We start from the raw sequence: 25,694 nt of genomic DNA, 5'->3' as shown, positions 1-25,694 counted from the left end.
CTATGGCGATAACCATCTTATCTGTTCCATAGCGCGTGGGCCGTAGCACTGCCGTTGAAAACGTACTGCAAGCTTTTAATAGGCAATAACTGAAACGAACCGCAGTTCCCTGCTGCAGGTGGCCGAAATGAGCATCATGTTTTGTTCTGGCGGCATTGTAGGCATCGTATACCGGTGTTGCCGACCAGCTCGACTTTGTTGGTATTTCCCGTCGCAGTCTTAAAGCATTCCACAATTGGAAAACGACCACATATGTCTCAGCTCACTTAGGCGCTACCAGCTCGATGCGTGCCCGCATTTCATGCCGCAACGAATCGCGCCGAGTGGGCACGTCAAAACTTCCCGCCAAAATTCCCCGCTCGAAGAAGTGGCTGACGCAGGCTGAATTCGAGGAGCGCAAATGTGAGCTTGCCGAAGCCGTAAAAAGGACAACGCGTGTCTCGGTGCCGCTCGAGCCCCAGCAGTTCGGCTCGCAGCGGTGCCTTGTGCTGTAACGACTCACTCAACGCTTCACATTATGTAGACGTCAACTAGTAAAGTCTGTCAATTTTTTAATGACTTTCGATTGTACGTTTTCTTGGTTAGTACGTCACTTCTAGCATTTTCTTTTCCCAATACGTATGAATGAGGTTCTACTGTATATGTACCAGCGATATCTAACGCATGACTTTTTCCAGGCACCAATGCACTTGTAAACCAACTACAGTAAGTGGATGCAGCATTCCCCGCAGTCACTTACCAGCTCCAGCCTCATTAGCTGAACAAAGTCTTTGAGAATGTTGATGGGTGCATTAAGCAGCCTTGTGAATGACATGAAGGCATTGGGCTTGTATGGGAAGCTTGCAACCTGCAATAGGAAGAATGAAAAACATTCATAATAAGCCTTTATGAATGTCAGAAAATTGACGCCTACATATTAGATATACAATTTATAATAAAATATCTTAAAACAAAACACATCACTTTTTAATGCTTTACAGAGATTGTAAATGATGCAACGTTCCTGTAACCAAGCAAGAAAAGCAAACTACAAATCAGTCAATTTCGACGAATCATTTCCCTTATTGTATTCTTATTCTACCTTACATAGGCAGATGAGCAGTTATATATTGTTCTTTCCCATGAGCTGTGACCTTTTGCTGTGAGCAGTGCTGTGCATCACTGGGCCACTTAAAAAACCCTTCATGTTTTATCTAAAACAGGACATTGCCCTCACATAACTGTGCAGAAACATAAGGCAACACTAGAGAATGAAATGTGCATGCTTAGTGCTGCTGGCTAGCGTTGTCTTCCAGGCAGTGCTAACCCCAACCTCCCATTATGCAGTAGGCAGGATAATTGAACTAGCTGGCAGTACACAGTGGGAGAATACAGCACTGGGACGAAACACAAGAACAGACACAAGCTAGCGTGAAATCGCAACTGAATTTTTAGTATGCATACAGTGAAACCTCGTTATAACCAAGTCGCATCCATCACGAAAATACCTTCAATATATACAATATTCGTCATAAACATACATTCGTTACATGCTGATATCGGTGATAAGCATTTTAGATTTACTTCATTATATGTGATAATTTGTAATATTTCTGTTGCTATAAAGTTTGACTGCAGTAGCCGACCGATTTTCCAGACTTCGCAGGCACTGCAAAAACAGTCCGAAAAATCGAAGTCCGAAAAACTCGCGCGCAAGAAGTTGCGGTTGCTGGCTGACCCTCGCAAGCTTTCACCCACACACAGCGTACGGCGCAACCGAAAATTTAAAAAATAACAACAAAAAAAAAACAGATTCCACTTAAGTGATTATGATGATAGTGCTGAGCTGACCGAAAAAAAGAAAAGCAAGTGCCTCTTTTTGGAACGTTTTGTCAGCCAAGGAAGAGCGGGCATGGCCTCCGAGACGGGAGGATAGTGTGCATCTACTAATCTTGAAGGCTATACAGGGGGCCACTGGAAGCCAAGCCAGCGGAAAATCCAACATGGCAGCCCCCAAGATCAGGTAGCGTGGCTCGGAGCCAGCGATTTAGTCCGGAAAATCGAACATTGGTACCTAGATTCGTCCGAAAAATCGGTCGCGAAAATGCATTAGCTTTATGCGAACCCTGACGGTATATCTATGAAGTCCGGAATATCTAACAAGTCCGAAAAATCCATAGGCTACTGTATATACACAGAAACAACGCACACGTGACGTAAGGTAAAACAAAAAACATTGTCTTATCATCCCAGCACTGTAGTCCTCCAGTATGATCCATAATGCCAGCACAGCAATTCAAAAGTTTCAATCCAAACATGCACAACCAGAAATTAGTAGTCTCGGTACAACATTGACAGAACAGTCAAACTAACATCAAAAGGGCTCTGCAACATCTTCCATGAAACACGTGAGATTTGTCTTGTAATAAAGGACACATCCATAAAAACTTTTTTCCACTGGATGTTGTTCAATGTGGTTTGCAATTAACAAAATTTTCCACACTGAAATGCTGCCGCTGCCATATCCTTGCAGCTTTCTCTTTCTATTCATCCCTCAAGCTGCACTCAAAACTGTGCTGTCAAGCACACGCAACATGATTCTTGCCATGCTCCACCCACCATTCTGCCAAGCTTACATATTGGGATGACCTCCAGATCGTGTAGCATGACACTTCGCTCCACCATCCAATGTCAGAGATCAGCGCAGTGGTATGATTTTCCACCATCGAGCGGTGCTTGAAGATACAGTAATACCTCGTTAAATCGAAGTAGTAAAAACCGGAAAAAATTTCGAGATAAGCAAAGTGGCAGAAATTGCAGTGAAAAGTCCAGTTCTTCCTAAAAAATTCACCGCTACTGACCAGCTTTTCAACAAGAGCTTCGAAATTTCTAAACATGCAAGAATAAGAACCTACTGCAAGACCTTCAGAAATAGTTTATGCTGCTCTTTGCAGCAAAACGCATCAACTTAAATTAACAAAGCACGTGGCATGCCTGTTTCGAAGTGTATCTGCTGCCCTCATATCAGCAACACCGGGGAGACGTCGCTCAAAGTCGTCGCTCACGTGGGGTTCGACTTGTAGGCGACGAGTGAACGCGACAGCCATGTTCATTGCGCGGTTTCTCGCCGTCGCATGCAAGATCGCTTGCATGTGGTTTATACTTTTAGTGCAGAAAAAACTTCGTAAGGCTGGTCTGCTTCGTGGTAGCACTTGAACCTAGAAAGGCGTCCTCGAGCTGCTCTACACATCGCGTGAGCCAATCGTTCCCGCCGCTGCACTCAACTTTATTTCGCAGCAAACGAAACATGCTTCTTCTTTTGGCTGATGTCGGCACCTCTCGAGGTCCTTCATCGTCATACCCATCGTCTTCACCGTCCCCTCCGTTTGTTGCCGTCCCAGCGATTTCAGCATCAGTAAATTCACCTGTCACCGGTACATCCTGCTCGCATAGCGCGTACTCGTGCCGCGTGCATTACGTAGAATAAAAGTAAAATGGAAATCGCACCTCTGATGGTAAATCACGAGTGTTGCATAAAGCAAACAAAACAGACTGAGTCAAGCGTGCTATTTTGCAGGAACTGCCACTGCGCACGTCTCTCCCGTCACATGACGTGCCACATAGTTGCTTGACAAAGTTGTTATGTCGCTAGGTTCTGACTTCACATTCGGGGAAAGCATCCGCTTTGTGGTAGGCGCGACAGCCTCGCGTCAAACTTGTTTTTCTTTCTGGGGTTTTACGTGCCAAAACCAATTCTGATTATGAGGCATGCTTTAGTGAAGGGCTTCAAATTAATTTTGACCACCTGGAGTTCTTTAACGTGCACTACAATGCAAGCACACGACCGTTTTTAAACGGTTCGGCAGCAGAGCTTTTGTTCCAGTAGCCAGTGCAATTGGAGTATGCCCCAATTTTTTTGAAGACGCCGAAGAGGTAGGTAATGTGTTGCATTTGTTTCGGACCTTTTACCCAGTAAGTTCCGTACAGTTCGCGAGATGCCGCATAGAATTGCACCGGAGGCGTTGTTGTAATCACTTAATTAAAGATTTCGAGATATCCGCAATTTGGCCCAAAAATATTTTGAAATAAAGGGCAATAAATACATAGCACGTATGGGAAATGGTTCGGTGCCACGGAAAATTTCTACATAGCTGATTTTCCAAGATATGCGAGTTCGAGTTAATGAGGTATTACTATATTTTTGTGCATCACTTCTGACAGAGGCACTGCTTAGTCATTATGGAAAAATAAATTCATCGAACGGCAATGGTGTTTAGAAGTGGTCATCATCATCATCATCCTATATTTATGTCCACTGCAGGACGAAGGCCTCTCCCTGCGATCTCCAATTACCCCTGTCTTGTGCTAGCGTATTCCAACTTGCGCTTGCGAATTTCCTAACTTCATCATCCCACCTGGTTTTCTGCCGTCCTCGACTGCTCTTCCCTTCTCTTGGTATCCATTCTGTAACCCTAATGGTCCACCGGTTATCTATCCTACGCATTACATGGCCTGCCCAGCTCCATTTCTTATGCTTAATGTCAACTGGAATATCGTCTATCCCCGTTTGCTTTCTGATCCACACTGCTCACTTCCCGTCTCTTAAAGTTAGGCCTAACATTTTTCATTCCTTCGCTCTTTGTGCGATCCTTAACTTGTTCTCGAGCTTCTTTGTACACCTCCAAGTTTCTGCCCCATATGTTAGCACCATATGTTTAGAAGTAGTATACACACAAAAATTGGCAAGAATTTTGGGCACTTGATGGAAGAAGCAGGTGATCCATCAAACAACACTGCAGGTTCTCTACTGCAAGTACAGCAAATTGGCCTCACATGTTGGTGACCGCATTGCCACAGACTAAGAGCAGGTCTGTCTACATATTCAAAAAGTGTTCTAGACAGGCGTACCTTGGTGTCAAAGTATCGCTCCAGCAGCTGGAGCTCCTCAGGTGCCCACTGTTCAGTGGGCCCTGACTGGGAAAGCTTGAGGTGAAGCGACTGCAGTGTGGTGGGGTTCAAGCTCACACGGCACTGCAGCGTCTCTGCCCGGAACTGGATCACACCAGGCTCTGCTGGAGCCAGCATTGTCATCTGCAACAGTGTCCCATATGCTCACTTAGTTCGCACTTCACCAAAGTAACAGTGTTCCCTTCACCTCCTTACTAAATGGGCCAATAGTCACCAATGTCAAAACTATGACTCTATCCTTGGCTGAGATAATGTAAAGCTATTCCACTGAGTTCTCATTCCAAATCTGCCATTAGCCTTCCATGATCGATCAAAATGTCACAGGCAGTGCCCATATGGGGTATGGTTTTACCATACAGAATGGTATGGTTTTACATTATCTCGGCCCTTGTCACGAACCTCTCTTTACAAATGAGCAGCATTGAAGTGTGCACAAATATCATGTGCCTTAAGTACACACTTAGGTGCAGCTGGTGACAGCTGCCTATAATTTAGAAGACATTTTAGAGCTATATAAAATTTTGTGTATAAACCCTGGAAATATTAGACACAACATTTCTCGATATGAGTGAGTTGAAGGAGGCTGCTCTTTACAATAAATCAGATTCAACACGACCTCCAAGTTTCTTCAAGCACAGTTGTACTGTGCTTTGTGAACAAGATAAGAATGACAACTCAAAGCTGGCAATTTGTGTCAGATATTTGCCAACACATTAGTGAAAAACTGACTGAGCCTCACAAATATCAACACCAGTGCTATTATGCTAGCAATGCTCACATTATCATCTCCCAGAACCACACGATGGAGGCTCTTGCGCATGAAGACACAGCCAAGGAAGCGTTCGAGCGATGAACAGTGTGGGGCCAGGGCGCCACCTCCCATGAGTGCCCCAGCTCCCATGGGTCCACCATGAACCCCACTCTGACAGGCCAAGTCGAGTGCCTTGTGTGAGAGCAGGGTTGGTATGGCAGCAGCCCACGACCGCTGCGGAAGCACTCGGGCCGCACCTCCAGGCATTCCCAAACCTGTCAAGAACAAGTAAAAAAAAATTATTTTCTGGGGTTTAACATACCAAAACCACATCCTGATTACGAGGCACGCCGTAGTGGGGGACTCCAGATTGATTTTGATCCCCTGGGGTTCTTTAACATGCACCTAAGTCTAAAGATAAACCCGGGGGTCTCAACTGGTTCCTACCGCGTCCACACTCAGTTTTTAGCAATGCCGAGCCCTCTCGAGATTGGAGCCACAGAAAGTCTGCCCCAGCTGAATGTGGTGGCTGTTCACTGACCAATCGGAGTAGCCATGTGATCGAGTTTCTGTCGGATCTCGATCGCACTTACAAGCTGAAGGTAGGAGCGCCTTCGAGCACTCTGAGCAGGATCGTGCAGTTCTGAATGAACCAGGCGAATGTGTTCCAAGCGCTCAATTTCAACCAGCCGAATGTAAACCACAATGCAAGCGTGCTCGAAAACGACCAGTCGCATATACCGTAAGTACATGAGCATTTTTGCATTTCACTTCCATCAAAATGCAACCACCACAGACGGAGTTAAATCTGCGAACTCGAGCTCAGAAACGCAATAGCAGAGCAACTAAGCTATTGCAGTGCATGTTGAGAACACATGAATGGCAATCATGCATTTACAATCTCTCTATTCCTTTAAGGCACTATGTGCACAATTGTACACTCCAACATCAAAATCAGAAGCAAAAGGAATGTTTACCACAGATTGCATTCATCATAAGCCAGATCAGATTAAATCTGAGCCCCAAATTTGATTAATATGTGTGAATTGTAGTGCAGTGAAATGTTGAAAGACGATATGTGGATGTGTGCTGCTAGTGACAGCACATGTCATCCTATAGCAGCAAAGTTGTCTTCCACTGTTTACAGTATCACTAATGCTTTGCACTAAGATTATGTATTTAAGTAGCTTGGTATTCGGCAAGTACAACTAACTCAAAATAGTTGATTTTGTTCCAGTAACATAAGTATTCTGTGATTTCTGGGATAAAGTACACATTTGTAAAAGCCACAAAACTCACTGAAGTCAAGGAAGGAGGAGTAGATGGAAAGACAGGCAGGTTAGCCAGTTCTCAGACCGGCTGGCTACCCTGTGCTGTGCTGAGGTGTACACTGAAGTCAAAATTCTTACACTGCTAAGGTACCACATATTTTTGAAGAGGAAGCTTCAGCTAGGGAGCTCCTATATAAATACTATACGAGAATGGAGAAATAGTTTTTCTCTGCAGCAACTGCACTGATTTTGGTAGGTTTGTTGCATTTAAGAAAAGTTAAAATCTAAGCAGATTTTTAATTTAAACAGTAATCTTTTTACAAATATTGAACACTGCAAAACCAAAAAAAAAAAGAAAAAAAAATTTGAGTACCGAGTTTCAACACTGAAACTCAATATTCAATGTCAAGATACTGTAAACTGGACCGATCAAGATATCTAAAGTGGACAAAACTGATGTATTACCATATTTACTCACATAAAGAATGCACTTTTTTTTTCGCAAAAAGTTTGCTCAAAATGGGGGGTGCATTTATGTGGGGTAAAACTTATGTTTTTTTTTTTTTTCCGCAGCCACCTTTACAAAATAGAAGACACACGGTATGATTCGCCATCCGGTATAGTGTCCGACGCACCGGAAGGAACGCTGAATCTTATCTCCTACTTTTGTCGTACGCCGGGCATCTGATCTGGCACTAGGGCACGTCAAAATGCCTCGGATCCAGCTGCTGGCCATTCCGGCACGTCAGACACCTGATTGGACGCCGAACCGTATCGTGTGTTGCCTACTTCACGGCAGCAAGTTCTGGGTGCGATCATTATGTTAGGAAAAGAAGAAACACTTTTTGATTGGAAAAGTCGAGGGTGCGTTCATTATGTGAGCGCATTCATTATGCAAGTAAATACGGTGCACACCGCATTTTGAAATACAGTGTAGACCGCTTATAAAGTAAGTCGCGGGAGTTGTAAAAATCCCATTATAAGCGGTACCGCGTTATAACCAAAGCATACTTTTTTTTGGCTTTTGCTTATACCAAACGGGCAAACCCATTTTTCAAACAATTTATTACATATTTCACCCACACACACACACATGCAACACAACCGCAACACAGCACAGAAACCAAGTTCTCCTGACAAGTGCGGCAGCAGTGGAAGAACGCTGTTATTTTCATCTGGAGACTGGTCTCCACGCGCACGCCCACGCTCCCACTCCTGCAAAAATAAAAAAAACAAAAAAAAAGGAGTGTGCTACCGTTCTACCCCGAACTCCGCGCACCCTGATTGAACGCTGCTATAGTGATCAAAACACGCGCCCTCCTTTCTCCAAAATCTCCCACCCTTCTCCTTTTGTTTCGCTTTTCGCCAGTGGTCTCCACGCACGCGCCCACGCTCCCACTCCTGGAAAAAAAAAAAAAAGCTGCATGCTGCTGTATGCCGTATGCTGTATGTGCGAATGAAAGCGCGCGAGAGACACGTCCTTTCATGGAGAGCGAACGTAGGGCAGAGAACAAACGCGAAGACTCGTCGTGCGGAAGGCCGTGGGGGGATGGGAGAGAGGGAGGGGAAGCGACGTTTAGCTGTGGCACTCAATGCTTATCTTGCGATTGAGCGCGAGGGGAACTGGCAACTCAAGCTCCCACGCGAAATGAGGAAAGCGCGAAGGCAGCGCGGGAGGGAGGGGGCGCGGCTTTCTGCAAGCCACTGCGTACTTTGCGCGCCTGAGGGATGTCGTGCGCACCGTATCTTGAAAGCGATCTCCACACTGCTCTGACCTTTGTATGCGCTGTGCTTTCACTGCTCAGTTTCCGTTGAAGCGATAGACCACACGAACTTTCGGTTGCTGCTCCTGCCGCGTTTGCTCACGTCAGCGTTTTTACAGTGCTTGTCTGCGATCATCGAGTGCGATGTTTGCTTGTGCGCGCAAGCTAGTCTAGTAACGTTGGTGCGTGCTGACACCACACTTGTTAATTCAGTTAGTAAGCGGATGTGTCCAAGTTTATGCAGGCAATAAAACTACTATCCTTACTCCCGTATACTCTACTAGTAAATTTGCTATCGCAATTGATGCTTTGCCTTTCGGGGGAAACTGCGACTTTTTGTTTCGCTTTTCGCCGCTGGTCCGAACTTGCGCCGGGGCCCGGCAACCGTGCGGGTGCAGCTGTGAGGGCCGTGCTCAACGCCTCCTAGAAAAGGCCGTGCTCCGTGCACCGATTTCATGGTCGCGCGCTTAAAAGAGCCGCACTATAACCGGTATTCTGCTTCGCACGCCTACGCTATAAACGGTCCGCCGATACATTGAGTTCTATGGGATATATATCGGTGCTCAAAAAAACCCACGCTATAACCGGTCCCGTGCTAAAAGCGGTTACATTATAAGTGGTCTGCACTGTATACCCCTATAATTTGTAAATAGAATTTTTTCACAACCCTCGTAAACATTGTCACAATTTCACATAAGCTCCGAATTCACATATAAATTTGTCCACTTCATATGATCTAACAGATGCAGTTTACAGAACTGCGATATCTGTTTTTGGTGCAGAGCTATGAATTTGTAAGCTTCATTCTTCAATTTTCTTTCTAACTACTAATTTTGGGGAATTTTCGTAAAGGATTCTGGCACCTAAGTCAGTCAGTGTGCTGCTTCCTACTGCCACTAGAATTACCTTCCTCTCTCAAATGCAACAAATTTAATTCAAATCGGTCCCAGCGGTTGTCTCATAAAAGCATTTCTACGTTTTACAGCTCTGAACAGGGAAATTCGAGTTCACCCTGAGCTAAAGCTTCCTCTTAAAAAGCATAAGATGCAAGAATTATGTTTAAAATAAAGTTCCAAGAAATGAAATTAAATGACACCTGATGGGGGCTATACTTGCCTGAAACCAGCAACAAAGCAAGGTTGTTATAAAAACGGCAGCTGCAATCTATGTCATGAGGTACCAGTGTCATCAACACTGGCACATCTGCATTTTATTATTCGCATTGCTGATATTCATTAATTCATTAAAGGAGTGCTAACAGGGAGATTTTGTCCGGTTTTTATTGCTTTATTAAATAGCCATCGAAACAGTAATTATTCAATGGAGCCTCAATTCCCGGTGAGCGCAACAAATAATTACGTTACCTTTTAATGCAACCATTTTAAAAAATGCACCAAAAGTGACGCTGTTTCGGACATGAAAAAAAAAAAAAGCAATCACGTCATCGAAACCTCTTGCGGCCGTCTATGGTACCAGATACCACTAACGTGCACACACAGGGAAGAGCATTTCCCCATGCACTTTCAAGAAAAGCACACAATTGAAAGGGCCGATTTGACAGCTTTTGGCAACGCGGTCATTGCATGGCCTTCAATCACCCCAATGGGCGGACTGCAAATTGTTTGTGATAACACATAACCGCCCCCCAACTTTTGGTGATGTGTTGGGTCTCCTTCTGCATGTCCGAAGCCGCACAGTGCCTGACACACGCTTTGAACGGGTAGTTAAAAAAGTGATTTAATTGAATATTTGTGGTGCTCTCAAGAAATTCACAATTCGTATCGTAATTATGGAGTCACGGCTACCTAAAAATTCAAAAATTTGGAACACAAAATTTTTGTGTCAGTACTCCTTTAAACCCTTAAGTGTTTTATTTTTTTGAAAATTTCCTAACCAAAAGTGCCTATTTTTTTTTTATATCTGATTTCGAATCATATTGTACCAAAAAGCAACTCAAATCAACATAATACAGTTTATTTCTGAACATTATATAGGGAACCAGCTGCCTGCTGCTAATAAAAAATACAAACCACATAAAAAAACCAGTCTCAAATGCCTCATCATTCTTCACTTGTGTAGGCTAATCAACCTTTGGCTATTTCACTAGGGAAGCTTCGGGACTGTGTGGTCGGGTGCGTTCACTGGGACAAGAGCATTATAGCTTTTCAGCTGCATTGCGATTGGTTTCATTAACCTCTAGTGTAATCAGTTTATTGTCGAGAAACTGCTGTATGTATACCAGACAGTCATCTGGCTATATCAAATTGAAAGTCTTGCCTGGAATGGCCAAAAATGGAAACCGTGGAGGCTTTGGGCCAGGATTGTAACATCAAGCTGCACCTACTGACGAGCACTCGCGATGTTCGCTTCAGAGATGTTCTCATCATCACCAGAAGAACTGCTCAATTCAGTGTCCATCACTGTCTTCTTCACTTCCAGACACAAGATAAACATCAGTATCCAAATGATCTTCATTGGAAGAAGATGACAAAGATTAAAAGAATCTTTTTCAGGTTGACGGGCCAGCTATGCATGTGTTGCCGCCACCAGACGCCATGTTTAAAAAAGAAAAACGGCGCTCCTGCCGCAGGATAAATCGAAATCGTCAAGCAAGTGCTTCCATCTGGTGGGCGACACGCAATCTAAGCTGTAAACGAGTGCTTCTTGTCCTGAACACTCAAGAGGAGAACCTATTCTGGTAGGACGAGCGTAACAGTTTGGGGACGCTTTGGCTAGGACGAGTTCTGGTCATCCGAAACACTTAAGGGGTTAAAGGGACAATAAAGGAATATGAAACACTACACATACAATGCTAGACAGGTACAATGGTCTTTTTAAACCTTCTCAGCATTGCTTTAGTCAAAAAGAAAGGATAGCATTTCAGTGGATAAAATTGACTAGCGGAACTTAGCCAAACTACAGCAACAATGGCATTGTCAAGACAGGGCTGCATAATGATGTAGCAATTTTTTTGCAGATTTGGCCGCTCTCCGGAGAAAAACGTGCCACAGAGGTTCTTAGGCTAAATAATGTTTTAGTATTTCATGTGAAACAACATTCTTAATGGGAAGCTGGCTTCGACAAGTCAATGCCAATATCTGTGATGCCACAAGGAGTGGCTTCAGGGATCTGAGCGTGGCACTGCTACTAGTAGCAGTACTTCATTTGCACATACTTTTCAACCCTTCTAGACCTCCGCTCTTGATAAAAGGGGCCTATTTGCTGCTCAGTAAGATGAATATACAAATCTAGTCTGACTCGCTGCACTTATTTGATTTTCTTTTCCCATTCAATATGGAAGGAAACATCAGTCAAAGCTGATAACCTTTCTTATTTTTGCACCGAAATCAGATAAGTATCAGCAGACATATTCTTCATTATAGGAGCTATGTTGCACGCAGCAGAAAGAAAGCTTCAAATTGACATGTCCAAAGGAAGCAACATTTGAACACATATCAAATGGTCCCTTCTGTATTTGTGCACATTGTACCATTTTACAGTTGGTGCAGAGGAAAATTGCTGCAGCTGGAACTGTAACGTGCATCCACTTCCTAAATGCACACATAACTAAAGGCACATCTTGGGTCTAATGCTCAAGTCAAGCAGACAATATCTGGCTCACCTTGATGTGGCAAAGGTGGCTTGTGGTCAAGAGGCGCACCTGTCTGTGGGCTGTGCATGGGAGCACCGCCAACTGACGGAGGTGCATGTGGTGATGGTGCCAGGCGTGGGGATGGGCGCGGTACTGAAGGGCTGCCTGGCCACGTACCAGGAATGGGTGACGACAATGACATGCTTCCTGTGGAGCCCCCTGGTGTGGGAAAGGGTGACCCACCCTCTGGGTGGCTACCTGCACCCAAGCAGAATATTTGTCATCTTGAAATCGTTCTCTTTGCTACAAGCAAGCATTACAGTTAAACCTGCTTATAACGAACCTCCATATAACGAATTCCTGGATATAACGAAGTTTTTGTATTCCCCGCCGTGACTCCATAGAAGCACATGTATTTGAAACCTCTACGTAACGAAGTGGCAGCAGGAGACCCCCTTGATATAAAGAATTTTCCCCGCCGACAACCTAGAGATTTCGCCCCAAATTTTGTCATTTTTGCGCGAGCAGCAACCAGAAGCACCTTCTTCGCCGCGATGGAATGCGAAGCGGCAGCGTCGCGCTTGGCGCGCTCGTATTCACTGCGCGAGAGCGAGCCCACGTGTGTGTGCATGCGAGCGTGCACGAGGCGGGCCTGCATCCCTCGACCCGGCGATCTTGCCGCCGCGGGCGTGACCTTTCCCCTTCCTTTCATTCAAACCTGACCCCGCCGCTTGCTGCAGCTGGCCCAGCCCGCCAGGCCGGCACTCTCCTTTTCCTGTTGATGTTGCCGAATGAAAAAAAAAAGAGTTTTTTTTTTTTTTTTTCAACGCGCTGGCTGCGTCACTCTCTGGTTACTGCGCAAGTCTCTGCGCTTCACTTCACTAACTTGACACTAGGTGACACTATACAACGCTACGACGCCATCGTGTCACTCGCTCTACATTTCCGACGCCTCGCGCTTGTGCGAAACGACACGCGTCCACGCATCCAGTACCTGGTGTGACATTCGAAGGATGAGTGCTTCAACGAAGAAACACGAGATATTGACCTTGTCTGCAGTTCGCATTGAAGATAAGCCCGCGCGGCTGCACACTTTTTCCACATCACAGATCGCTTTCAAGATGCGGCCACAGAACACCCATACAATACGGCGGCCGCCGCCGAAGTAAACACCTCCCTTTCTCGCCTCCCCCGCCGTGACTAGCACGGAAGCGCGCTTCCGCCCCCCTCCCCCCATTCTCCCTCTCGCGCGCGCGAGATTGAGTCGGCTGACTTCCGCAAGCTTTCACTCGCACACACAGCGTCAGCGTACGGCGCGCGGCGACGATGTTGCCGTGTTTGGACTTTACACAGAACCAGCGACGTCCACGGGGACGGCACAAATGCGCTTTGCAATAAAATGTGCTTCTGCGCGGTTACTACTCTGACGGCGACAGCGAATTCGCACCCCTTACCGGCAGCTTCTCCGCGTTACCGGGAATATATCTCGAAGGCCATGCTTTTGTGCCCGGCAAATCGGCAGAAAATACGTCATGGTGGCCATGTTGTAAGTTTACTATCGCTGGCGACTGTCGTCCGGGCGTCGCAACTCGAGAATCAAACGTCTGCGCACATGAGATTTTGCTGATTTTGTGCCTGTGCATGTAGAACAAGAAAAATAGTACCCACTAACCGTTTGGTGGGCAATGAGCGACTACGGCTTAAGTGGTCAGCCAATACATGGGTTTCAATGGGGGCTGGGTGTGGAAATCTTCGCAACTACGTTTAAACCACAATTACGCATTAAGCGGGTACGTATTAACGAGGTTTGACTGTACTATCCTTACTTCGTATAGCTGTCTGCTAATTTACTGTCGCAATCGCAAAGACCTTCGCCTTTCAGACGAAACTGACTTTTTTGTTCATCGCAACTTTAGTGTAATGGGGGTAAATCTTGAGCGATAGTACATACGGTAAGCGTTTCTTTGTCCAATTTTCGTGCCGAACCTGCATATAACGAAATCCTCTATAACGAAGTTTTTCGGGAATTTGTCAATTTCGTTATATCCAGGTTTAACTGTATAACCACAAGTTTGTTTTTCTCAACAGTAAAAGATAACTCCAATATATATCAGAAAATTCCAGAATTCAGTGCCATAACCTCAAATTGAAGTGTTCAAGGTGACACACTCATGTGCTTTCATTTACACTCTATTTCACCACTACCATTACATGTTCCTCTATCATTTAGACCACTATGCCATTGCTGTGTGACGGCGCACAAGGCATTGATGCTCTCAGTGCATGCTGGTGCCATTGTCTTGATGGTGCAACCGGCTGAACACTATCTCAGAATCAAAAGCACACAGGTTCAACTCTGGAAAAACTTCCTTTACAAATTTGATTTGTTTACAGTTCATTTACTGATCACATGACACTAAAACTAATCAGCATGTGCTGTACACACCAGGCTACATTGTGGCCTGTACACACCAGGCACTGCTACAAACACAGATACGTTCAGGAGATAGTTTGGCTGGCCAATCTGCTCGCACAAGCAGGTCATGATTTGTAAAACTCAACACGTTCGAACATTGCACTGAAAGTGAATTCAGAATGCAATAACATTTCCTCGATTTTCATGGCGACCTGTATTTGATGGAAAACACACAACAGACAAAACAGCAAAACATGTGTCTGCTTCCTTACTCATCCTCCTGAAGTTGATGCCTGACGAAGCCCACGGATGCACATGAAAGTGACAGTTTACACAACAGTAAATTCCTGCACAGTTATGTCCAGCATGCAATGTACAGCAGTGGGATCCTGGTGCACTGTGAAGTGCTTGCCCATTACAGAGTGCAAGGAAAAATTTTTTCGGCCACTAACATGTGACCAGAAAGATGCAGAAGTAATTACAAGCTTGCATTACATCTTAACCCTTTAGTGCGGCAGAAAATCCAAAAATGCATTCAGAAAATGACTTTTTTCAATGCACATCAGGATAGCAATTTTTTTGCCAATTCAAATGACATGGGGCTAGTAAGTTCAAAATTTGTGTCTGAAAATAGTACACAAATTTAAAATGAGGATCCCGCTGGCAGAAAGTACCGTCCAACTAATGCCGCGCTGTATCAAAACTACCTAGTCGGCAAATCAGAGTCCCTGGATGTGTCTATAGCACAAAAGACATTGCCATCGCTGTCAATGCCTTCCCGCAGAAGCAAATCATCTTCGGAGCTTGATTACTAAATTAAATAAAAGCCAACTGGCCGCCGCCATTTTAAAAATCTAACGGACAGACGTAGAGGAATGGAGTCTGTAGGCCCTCAGCGGGCCAAAGAGGGAACTCGCCAGAACATCACAATGAATTCGACCAGGCAAAAATGCAAAAATATTCGTAGCAGATTAATACTCGTCCACGGCACTTAAAGGATTCACATTAAGCCTTGCTGAATTTACAAATATTGATTTCCATGGAAGCCACATAATGTGAATTGAGTGATGACATTACGGAATTTGCAGGCATGAGTTGGGTTCAGTTGACACAGCACAGTGGTAAACAGATCTTCAAAAAACACATCTGTGCCGCAGTGGACTTAGTTAAAGTGATTTATTGATTGATGGGGTTTATGTTCCCAAAGCGACATGGGGACTATAACAGACAGCATAGTGGATGGCTCCGGATTAATTTAAATCATCTGGTGATGGCTCTCAAATAGTTTTGACCCCCCAGGTGCACCCAAAGCCAGATACACAAGCAGTTTTGTGTTCCACTCCCATTAGAATGCAGCTGCCAAGCAAGGGAACCGCCCCCACGACCTTGTGCTCAGCAGCTGATCATAGCCACTGAATCACTGTGGTAAGTAACCTAATTAAAATGATGATGATGCTGCAATGAACAGAAAGGAGACAAACAGATCATTAATGCATCAGCACTGCTCTCCATGAATGTGTTGTGAATTCTGTGTGGAACCCACCAGGCTGCTGAGAGGATGCCATGTATCCTTGTGTGGCAGGGCTGGGCATGGGCACTTGCGAAGGGGATGGAGCCAGAAAGGATGGCGAGGGGGCGTGGAGGGGGTTCACAGGGGAGCCAGCACCAAAGAGGTGCCCAGGGCTCTGTGCCTGCATCGGGGACAACAGAACACATCTTGTAGTATAGCACAGAGCACCATGGGGTTTCACACTAGAAATGCAGTAAACCCTCATTAACTCGAACTCTGATCTCTCAAAATATCGGTTAAGTCGATTTTTTTTTTTTTAGAGCCGTAGTTTCAACACATGTGTTTTTCACCTCTTATCTCGAAAAGCTTTTGCACCGGACTCCACTATCTCAAAATCTCAACTTCGAAAATACCAGGAAAAAGGCAACGGGGCATCATTGGCAGCGTTGCTTGCACTAGTTTTTACCCGGCAGCAGCTCGTTTGCCAAGCCAGACGCTGTGACAAGCCGCACTTCCCACTTGTCTTTCTTCTTCTTTCTGTCTATTACCACTCGCACTCACTTAATCGGCGGCTCGATGCCACTTTCTCGTGGCCTCACACGGCAGCGGTGAGCTCGGAGTTGGTCTTTTTTTTTTTTTCCTCTCTCATATAGGACACTGTCAGTGATGCATCAATGTAGTCACAGCATATTAATCCTGATCTTGGGCAGGATGATTGACACTTTTGAGTGGGCGCAATCAGCCCATGCACTGGACCCAAAAGTAGCCAGCATGCAAGACCACAACGTTTCAACGAGATTGCAGCTTGATAAAGACACACACTTTATGTTCGGACGACGGTGAGATGCAAGTGCCGCGTCATTCGTGGGCGTCTGCTAGGGGCATGACAATTGTGCTCTTCCGTAGTTTCGGTTCTTGAAGTTAAATTGTTCCGAATTCATTATAATGCAGAAAGTAGCAGCGTCAGAGCTTTTTCGATGTCTGAAAATGGTTATGCTCAGATGACTGGCTTCAAATATATCATTAGGATCAATCGTTTTGACTCTGCACCAAGCATGCTATCTTGGCACAGTGCCAGCATTGCCATTGCCCGTAGGCGCCAACGTCTCCAGTGCCAATGCATGCAAAAATTACGGAAAATAATACTAGCGAAATTTTTGGAAGGCTCCATGTGGTCTATGCGTGGCCAGTGGGCTTCTATGTTTGTGATTTCGTTTATCTTGAAACTCCACTTAAGGGGAGACCCTGCATTGACAAACTTTTCTTATTTCCGAGTAGATATTGATGAAACTTGTGGAGTTTATGTATTTCCATCTGCTAATTTAAGATATACATTCAGTTTCCTTACATAATAAATATATTTCTTGAAATTTAGAAATTCATAAAATGCTTGGAGGCGGGTTATTTACTAAACTATATATGGTGTAATATATGTCGACATGTAAAAATGATCTTGAGTAATCGGAGTATGCAGTGATACAAGAATGAATGCTCTAGACTGATTGGAACCAAAGTTACAGCATGTCAAACTTCTTAAAGTGTGGACTCAGAGTAACACCCCCAGGACAAATTATTACTTTTTTAATATTTCTGTCGTAATATTTGTCTATATTATGAGCCCACTGCAGTCTCTATTCGTCTACCTTTCCGACAAACATATAATATTGCGATAGGATAAGTAGAACCAGAGATATATTAACTCCAAAACGATGACACCACCAGAAATACTGTTTTGAGAAAAACAAGTAAAAACATTCCACAACCTGTTTATAATGATTATAACAGAGGCTAAATCAATCAATGATGATACAAGGATCTCATCAAGCAAGAATAAGTTCTCTAGACACATAAAGATATTTGGGCCAATTTTCGGCTCCACAAAGCAGGGTCTCCCCTTAACTCAATTTTTTGGCCGGTTTCTACAGCTTTCAGTTAACATTTGTGTACTGTACTAGAGGTTAATGTGGTGCAAGTGTCTGCCTGCACCGCTGGTTCAGCCAGCATGGGAAAGGCCTCATCATGCTGGAATGAAATGTAAATGATGGGAAATGTGGCTCTCAGTACATGCTGGATGATATAGTAAACTGCTGCACATACATAGTTGGTTGTGAGGATCACAACTCAGCGTACTACTCTCTGTTCAGCTCTCTGCTATCACTTGGCTGATCAGCATATCGAGAGCCTTTTCTTTCGTACAGTGCAAGTGAGCAGAGGTAGGTCATGCATGCATACACACACCCAGTGATGAGTGCAGACACCTGCACTGCACTGCTGGCAGAATTGCGAATTCAGACAAGCCAAACAAAGATTCAGGAAGCTTGCAATAATATTTTTCAAGAGCCCCTATATCAGCCTGCTAGCATGCCTCAGCAGTGCTGCTCTCAAGCATGCCATAAGTGGCCCTGACCAGTCTGAGCATTCCCATAAATCAGGGGTTCTCAAGCCTCAAGCACGTTCGTTCCAGGGAACCCTGCTAAGCTCCATGAAGTGCCAAGGAACCCCCCCCCCCCCCTCTCGAATTAACTGAACTAAAATGTCCTAATTAACCGAATGTCGAATTATCGAGGGTGTATCAAGAAAACAAACAAATGCTTACTACGCCAACACACTTTTATTTACTGAATGAATCGACAAATCTTGTTTCTATTTTGCAAAAGAGTAGTGCAGAAGCTGAAATTCTCATTATGTCATGAATTAGCGCTAGTAGCGGGGAAGGCCTCATGACACCTTTGCAGCACGACCGCGGCCCGGGTTTTTATCTGAGACGCGCTTTTCACTACCGCGCGCACATCCCAATTATTTTTTCACCAGTGAGCTGGTCGCCAACAAATTGTCCATCCATCGTGATGTAGCCAGTGCTCTTCATCTTCGACAGCTTTGCACTGAGTCAAAGCAAAATAACTGCTCACTGTAACAAGTGCAGAAAACCACTGTCGCTATGGACGCGATCATGGATGGTGACTGCACACTTACGAAGGCACGCGGCTAGCCGCCAACGCGGTGTTACGCGCGGTGATTAACGCAAGAATAAAGGCTTTAAGGCACAATTAGGCATGAAGCGTTCCGGCGCTGCTGTCAGTCACGTATCGCGTACAATTGCTGCTGAAGACCGTGGCGACGCGGATTGCACCGCTTCGTTTCGGTTGGACCCTAGCGCCATTTTTGCTCTTCTGTGGTGCGCACTTCTGGTGCACTGCACATTTTTTTTTTTATTATTCCTCCGACACAAACATCAGTGCGCACGCTATCGGCACCTACCCTATCTACCAACGGGAGAAAGACGCATGCTGGTAAATTACAGCCTTAGAGATTCAATTGTGAAAGCTTAGGCGACCTGCCCGTTTTCGGAGGTTGGGTGGCTCCAAGCTGGTTGCGGATTTATTGCGCAGTTCACACGTTGCTGTTATGCACTGTGATGTGCTTTTTGACACTTGGGCATGGGTAATGGAGGTTCTTTGGATCGAGCGCACCTCGTGTTCGCCGTTTTAGCCACTTGGGGAGCGTGGAACCAGGGAAAATTTATCAGTGGCTCGCGGAACCCCAAACAGGGGCCTGCGGAACCCACTTTGAGAACCCATGCCATAAATGTTTCATGTCACCTGTCTCACTGCAATGCTTTGTGTTTTCGCATTCCTATCAGCCCTACCCTCCACCACTGCTCTTCTTTAAAAAAAAATAATAGGACAGTTGAAATCCAGTGCAGTGTTTACGACAAACATTGACCCAGCCTGATGCACACCTTCAAATGCGGCCCCAAAGAGCTTCAAATGCTTTGCTGCTTATACCCTGATACACAACAAATGCTTCGTTAACCAAAACCGTAAACCCATGACCACTGTAAAAGACATCTCACCTGAGACAGCACTGAAGGGTGGGGTGAGGCTGGTGTGTGAGGGTTGGAGGGTGGCGTCATAGGATGGTGGAAGCGCAGTCCACCTGTGGCGGCGGCAACTGCAGCAGCAGCGGCTGAACTGCTATCTTGCCCACGCTGCGCTGGTGAGTTTGGCCGCAGCCCAGTCCCCAAAAAGGAATCCATACCTTCGAGTGTAGGGATCGGTGACGGAGGATTGTCATCCTCTGACTGGGAGCGCCTTCGTAGCTGGCATGCACTCTCATCCACAAACTTGCTCAGGAAAGCCTGTAAGAAGAAGAAAGCCATATCTATTCACTCACTCTATGCACAATGTGTGCACAAGGGAAACAACTCCAAGGGTTCAGAACCTTGTGTGGAAATGCGATGGACTAAAGACATTCTGGGAAAAGTAGCAGCCTAAGGAGGCAATGTCTTTCGAGGACTGGATTCGGCCATGCGTTAACCATTAGCTGAATCTACAGTGAGGACGCTGTTGCTTGTAACAGCTTCCGATTTCTTGTATTATTATTCCCAAGGCGGTAAGTGAGCCGGAACTTCTGCATTCAGTGAAAAGGGGACTCCTATAGTAATAAGTATGTGTATCGAGGACCCAAATATGTTTGCTGCACTATAGGAAGTGTGCGTGTTGGAGGTAGAATACGATGACGATGAAAATCAGGATATACAGTTTGCCTTTGCAGGCTAGGGGAGCAGTAATTGCTGCACAGTAGACGAAAAATTTGCCATATATGGCGAAAATACATCTGACAAAGTGACTATCAAGTAAATGGAGGCCATTCAAGTGCAATAATGAAGGAAGTGGGCGTGTTGGAGGTAGATGACGATGAAAACCAGGATACACATGTCCGGAACCGAAGGGTCGCAGTGGAGCGCCCGAACAAGAGGACCAGCGCAGCATGCTTTTAGAACAGACTAGCGCGTGCCATGCTTGCGCATCGAGCACGCGCCGGCCAACTTTATTTTCGTCGTCTTTTGCAGCCGGCACCAAGGCGCCGGCCGAGAGCGCCGACCTTAGCGTCGCCGCGTTGCGGCGTCGCAGGGCGCTACACGCACTTTGCTTTTGCAGACTTGGGGAGCAGTAATTTCTGCACAATAGACGAAGCTTTGGCCATATATGACGAAAATACATCCGATAAAGCGACTATCAAAGATAGAGGCCATTGAAGTGCAATGATGAGCCGTGTATAACCAGCGCGAAGAATATTTTTGATGCCTCTGATGTAAAAAAACCACTGTCAAATGACCATCATGCCAGTTTTTATACATTTAAATGAGTGATACAGCCGAGAATAATATGCAACTTCGAAATACTTCATATTGCTCTTTACAACCACTAAGCCCTGGTGTCCTATATATAGGACATGACGCCATATCTTATCTGGGAAAAGTAGCAGCCTAAGGAGGCAATGTCTTTCGAGGACTGGATTCGGCCATGCGTTAACATTAGAGGAACACTTAACTCACTATATGAAGCTTCACCGCATGTGAAGCTTGCATATAGAGCCACACAGCCTGATCTCCCTTCCCCCCTATCCCCTTACCCATTTCCCCAAATAGGGATCAAGTCATTGTTTAAATAGTACACATTATTCACTCTCACTCTGTCTTGTCCATCTTGGTCTTCTTAAATCAAATCAAACTATGCGATTTAAAGCATCCAAAAGCAACACAATGTCTATAAAAGACACAACAGGATTAATTTCAACCACCTGGGGTCGTTTAGCATGCACCTAAATTTAGGTACATGACCATTCTTGCATTCTTGCACTTCAACAGGTGTGTCCTTGTATATTTTATTCCTTTTGTTAATTATTCCCAATGATGTTAGCCCAGGTCACTATACTGAGATGGTCTTATTTTGTGTGTGCGTGACATGCTTGTTCATCTTTGTATAATATTTTTTTTTTTTTGCTTTTTATTCAAATAGTGCATAGGTATTTTAGATGCTTTATATACTGCATCATTTGCCTAACTTACAGCATAGGATAGGAATAAACTTTATTTGTCCAACGGTTATTGCTGTTGGTGCCTGGGGCTAGGCTTATAGTATATGTCTCATGTTATTTATTTCTGATGTTCCCCCTACAATAATGCCCTAGAGGGCGCTGTAGGCATTGTATATAAAATAAAAATTAAAAAATAAAATTTTGACTTTCCTATGATCACAGAAAACAAAAAAGTGCCCGCGCGCGCACTTTTTGAAGAAAAAGTAAGACATCCAAAAACTTCATACCTCTTACTCTCGCTTACTATACAAAGCCCTTGAGGCCAGTAAGAAAATGATATGCAGTGAGGCAAGCCACACGCAGTAAATGCCACTGAGCATACTTTCTATTCACCAGCAACAAATAAATGAAGGCAAGCTTAAACGCCCTGAAGGCTATCACTTTGTCTAAGTACAAGTAAAATTTTATTCACACTGCAGTTCTGTGAGAAATGCTAACAATTTGACATTCTGGAAAGCACACTGCACTTACCCTCAGTCCCTGAATTGGGGTGAAATCTTCGACAGCCTTGGTTTTATCAAATTTGCTGTATGCGCCGTCCCTGACTGCCACAAAGCCCTCTGGCCGGCACTGGATGTCGAGGACATAACTGTGCTCACAGGTTAAGGAAGGTTCTCTCTACGAGGGAGTCATCGTTCCATGTTAGCATGTGATATGCAATGTGCCATGCAAATAAGCAAGACAATCGCATTAATCCACAAGAAGAAGAAAATGCACATGGCATAAATAAGAACAGCATAATAAATGGTGTATTCCGATTTTTTTATAAACTGTAAGCACTCTTATCATGTTCTTACTTAGCTAAAAATGACAAATGTTTACTTTTGGCTTAAGAAATGTTTATAACCAGCATGTCAGTGGCTGTATGGATGGTTCAGGCTCAGTCAAGCATAAAAAAAAGGCACCTTTTTTTCTCTAACTGCATATTTCCACTTTAGGTTGCACTTTGGTTGCGAAAATAAAACATCATTGATTACATTATTTTTTTTATATATCACGACTGTTTTTATGCCTGCTGAGCAGTCAACTTAGGTCAAGAAACCACTATGCAAAAAAAAGAAAAAAAAAGGCAGATGCTAAAAGAACATATTCAAACTTCACATGACAGAAACATGCAGCATTAAACAAACAGCTAATGCACAATGCTAGCACTTGATGCCACAGAAGCTTGTTGAGCACAGCATATTAGTGCTGATTAAATATTTTACACATGAAACTTTCAAACATGATACCACCAAGTAATAAAGGATACGTATTTCTATATACAAGGCGAAGATGAGTTGATGACTGAGGAATTATGACAAATGTCTGAACTGGAACTTGAGGCCTCTGCAAACAATTGTGAAGAGATGTGAATGCGTCAACTTATACATCACCCGTGAAAAGAGATACATGAAATTTAGCAGAGAATCATAACACAAAAGCGTGTCCAAAACTTTTTTTTTTCCTTGCTTCACCCCAAATAGCACATTCGATCCACATAACTCTGTATAAGCAACAGTAGAAACGAGTCAGAAATACAGCAAGAATAACAGCTCTTGGGTCGACGGGAATGGTCAATGAAGATTTTGCAGTTCAAAGCTTTATTTACCTGTGGGCCATCGTTTGCCTGTTTGACACCGATTAACAATTCCAATTAAAGCACAAATATTCTATGATGGCCCAGAATGAAACAACACACTAGTACTAAAAAAAAAAGTATCTACGATAGTTTCATCTAGTCGGCCTATCTGGGAAAGAACACAGACAGCTATTAAGTACAACACAATCTGCTGTGTGTTGTTATACTGTATCTGCCTTCATTCTTGGTTTCCCAGCGTATCACATTGCTGGCTGCCATCTCAAAGAATTCTCACTAACAACCCAGGTGAGACACTTCCATCCCAGAAACAGAGACCATGAAAAAACCTTCGAACACCAAATACTATGTTCAGAAAGGTAAGGCTTATAAAACATGAACACAAGAGAGGATAAAAAAAAAATGCTGTCCCTCTTGTGTCTTATATACCTAACCTTTTGTACCATGAAACTTTACCAACTTGTCCAGGTTTATGCCATTCTATGTTCGGCTTTCAAGCAGTTTGACATAGCACTTACACTGTTGATGACACCGAGCTGAGGTGCAGATGGGAGCTTGGTGAGGGAAAGGAGTGGTGCATAGGTGTCTCTCAACACCTGCAACATAAGACATTTGCCGAGAGTGACCATCACTCAACTGCTGCCTATAGATCACAAAGATTTCAAAGGCTGAGATTAATAGTTTACAGCAGCACAACAAAAGAAACGCAATGCGATGATCAACTAACAGCAATATTTAAATTTTGTATTCTGATCAGATGGCCTCGGGCAAATATGTTTGCTTTAAATGCACTGTGCATGTGCCTTACACATCCCATGGTGCGATATGCATTCATGCTACTCTTGTCACATTCGCAACAGTTGAAGACTTCTCTGAATTTAAAGGTTCCGGTGGCAAAGTAAGTTTATACTGTGATCACATGTGACCATATTAATATTCGCATTATTGGTAATGTTATGAGCCAGTATTATGTGTAAGAAGTTGAAATGTAGCGGAAAGGATATGGGACGAAGTGTGGCCCAGTCCCCCGTCTTAGTTGCTGTGGCCTCGCTTGTATTCAGTTAGCCAGTCTTTGATATCCATGGTGTCAGTACTGGAGAAGGTGCCAACGTCTCGGACTTAGATCAAGACAACCGATACTGAGGTAGCCAAGGCTGAACCAGCAGGCCTTTCAGTCAACATGGTCGAATGGCCCACAAGATGTCCGCTGCGAAGTTCTGTGGTGTGCTTTGGCTGCAGCCAGCATCTCTACCAAAGACGTTATGGGGAGGTTTCGAACAAGGGGTTTATTTACAGTACTGGAAAAAATGGCAAGCATGCCACAACAACAAAGATCGCAGACTGGGCCACCCTTCACCCTCCTTTTTGTCTGCTACACTTCAACAGCTTGTTCCACATAACACTGGCTCATAACAATATTTGTGCTCTATATACACCAAAATTGTTCTCTTTTTTTTGCATCACACAGCATCATGCTGGGAGACTACTGGCACAATGAACACTGCACAATTTTTTTAGATTTTGAAGTCCTCTCATATCCAGCAACCCACAATACACATAGCATAGATGCAGGCAGACAGTCGAAGGCTGCCACTAACCATTGATCCCGGATATATCGAACTTGAAGGGGATCACAATATATGTAGTTCGATATCCTCTTCACTACTCAAGGTAATGTAGGCAGGGAAATGAATGTTTTTTAAACTTTGTTTCACACTATTTAAGCTGCTCACAGCAAAAATTGCGGGCATAACAAAACATTTTGAAACCAAAAAATCGTGTCCACAAATGAGCTCACATGTTGTGAAAACATTTCATGAGCTGCTCGCAACCATTTTATTTCAATTTTTTTACAGCCGCCTCAGCCAAGTAATGGCACCCTCCTTTGGAAGCAGGATAAACCATGATGCAGGCTGATAATCTCGCGCGATTTGGATGCCTCAGAAAGTTTCACTAAGGCGTACTTGATTTCAGAAAAAGAGTTC

At 44.4% G+C, this 25,694-nt stretch overlaps 1 protein-coding gene across 2 annotated transcripts in view; it reads right to left on the bottom strand.

Moving 5' to 3' along the window:
• The window catches only part of LOC119443076 (mediator of RNA polymerase II transcription subunit 14), a 97,265-nt gene that overhangs the window by 6,275 nt on the left and 65,296 nt on the right, over positions 1 to 25,694 (bottom strand). The window contains exons 25-34 of one of the 2 annotated variants that reach the window (XM_049662568.1): positions 24,228 to 24,305; positions 23,383 to 23,459; positions 22,602 to 22,719; positions 20,289 to 20,388; positions 20,104 to 20,201; positions 16,284 to 16,431; positions 12,355 to 12,582; positions 5,726 to 5,973; positions 4,888 to 5,070; positions 740 to 847 (exon numbers count right to left, since the gene is read on the bottom strand). In XM_049662568.1, coding sequence (XP_049518525.1) covers positions 740 to 847; positions 4,888 to 5,070; positions 5,726 to 5,973; positions 12,355 to 12,582; positions 16,284 to 16,431; positions 20,104 to 20,201; positions 20,289 to 20,388; positions 22,602 to 22,719; positions 23,383 to 23,459; positions 24,228 to 24,305 — 1,386 coding nt within the window. Of the gene's footprint in view, positions 1 to 739; positions 848 to 4,887; positions 5,071 to 5,725; positions 5,974 to 12,354; positions 12,583 to 16,283; positions 16,432 to 20,103; positions 20,389 to 22,601; positions 22,720 to 23,382; positions 23,460 to 24,227; positions 24,306 to 25,694 lie in introns of both variants that reach the window. The other variant, XM_037708223.2, reaches the window with a different exon arrangement.

Source organism: Dermacentor silvarum, chromosome 2 (genome assembly GCF_013339745.2).
Source record: "Dermacentor silvarum isolate Dsil-2018 chromosome 2, BIME_Dsil_1.4, whole genome shotgun sequence".
In the NCBI taxonomy this organism is placed as follows: domain Eukaryota; kingdom Metazoa; phylum Arthropoda; class Arachnida; order Ixodida; family Ixodidae; genus Dermacentor; species Dermacentor silvarum.
The sequence above is the reverse complement of the archived record's forward strand: the minus strand, read 5'-3'. Positions and strand labels throughout refer to the sequence as shown.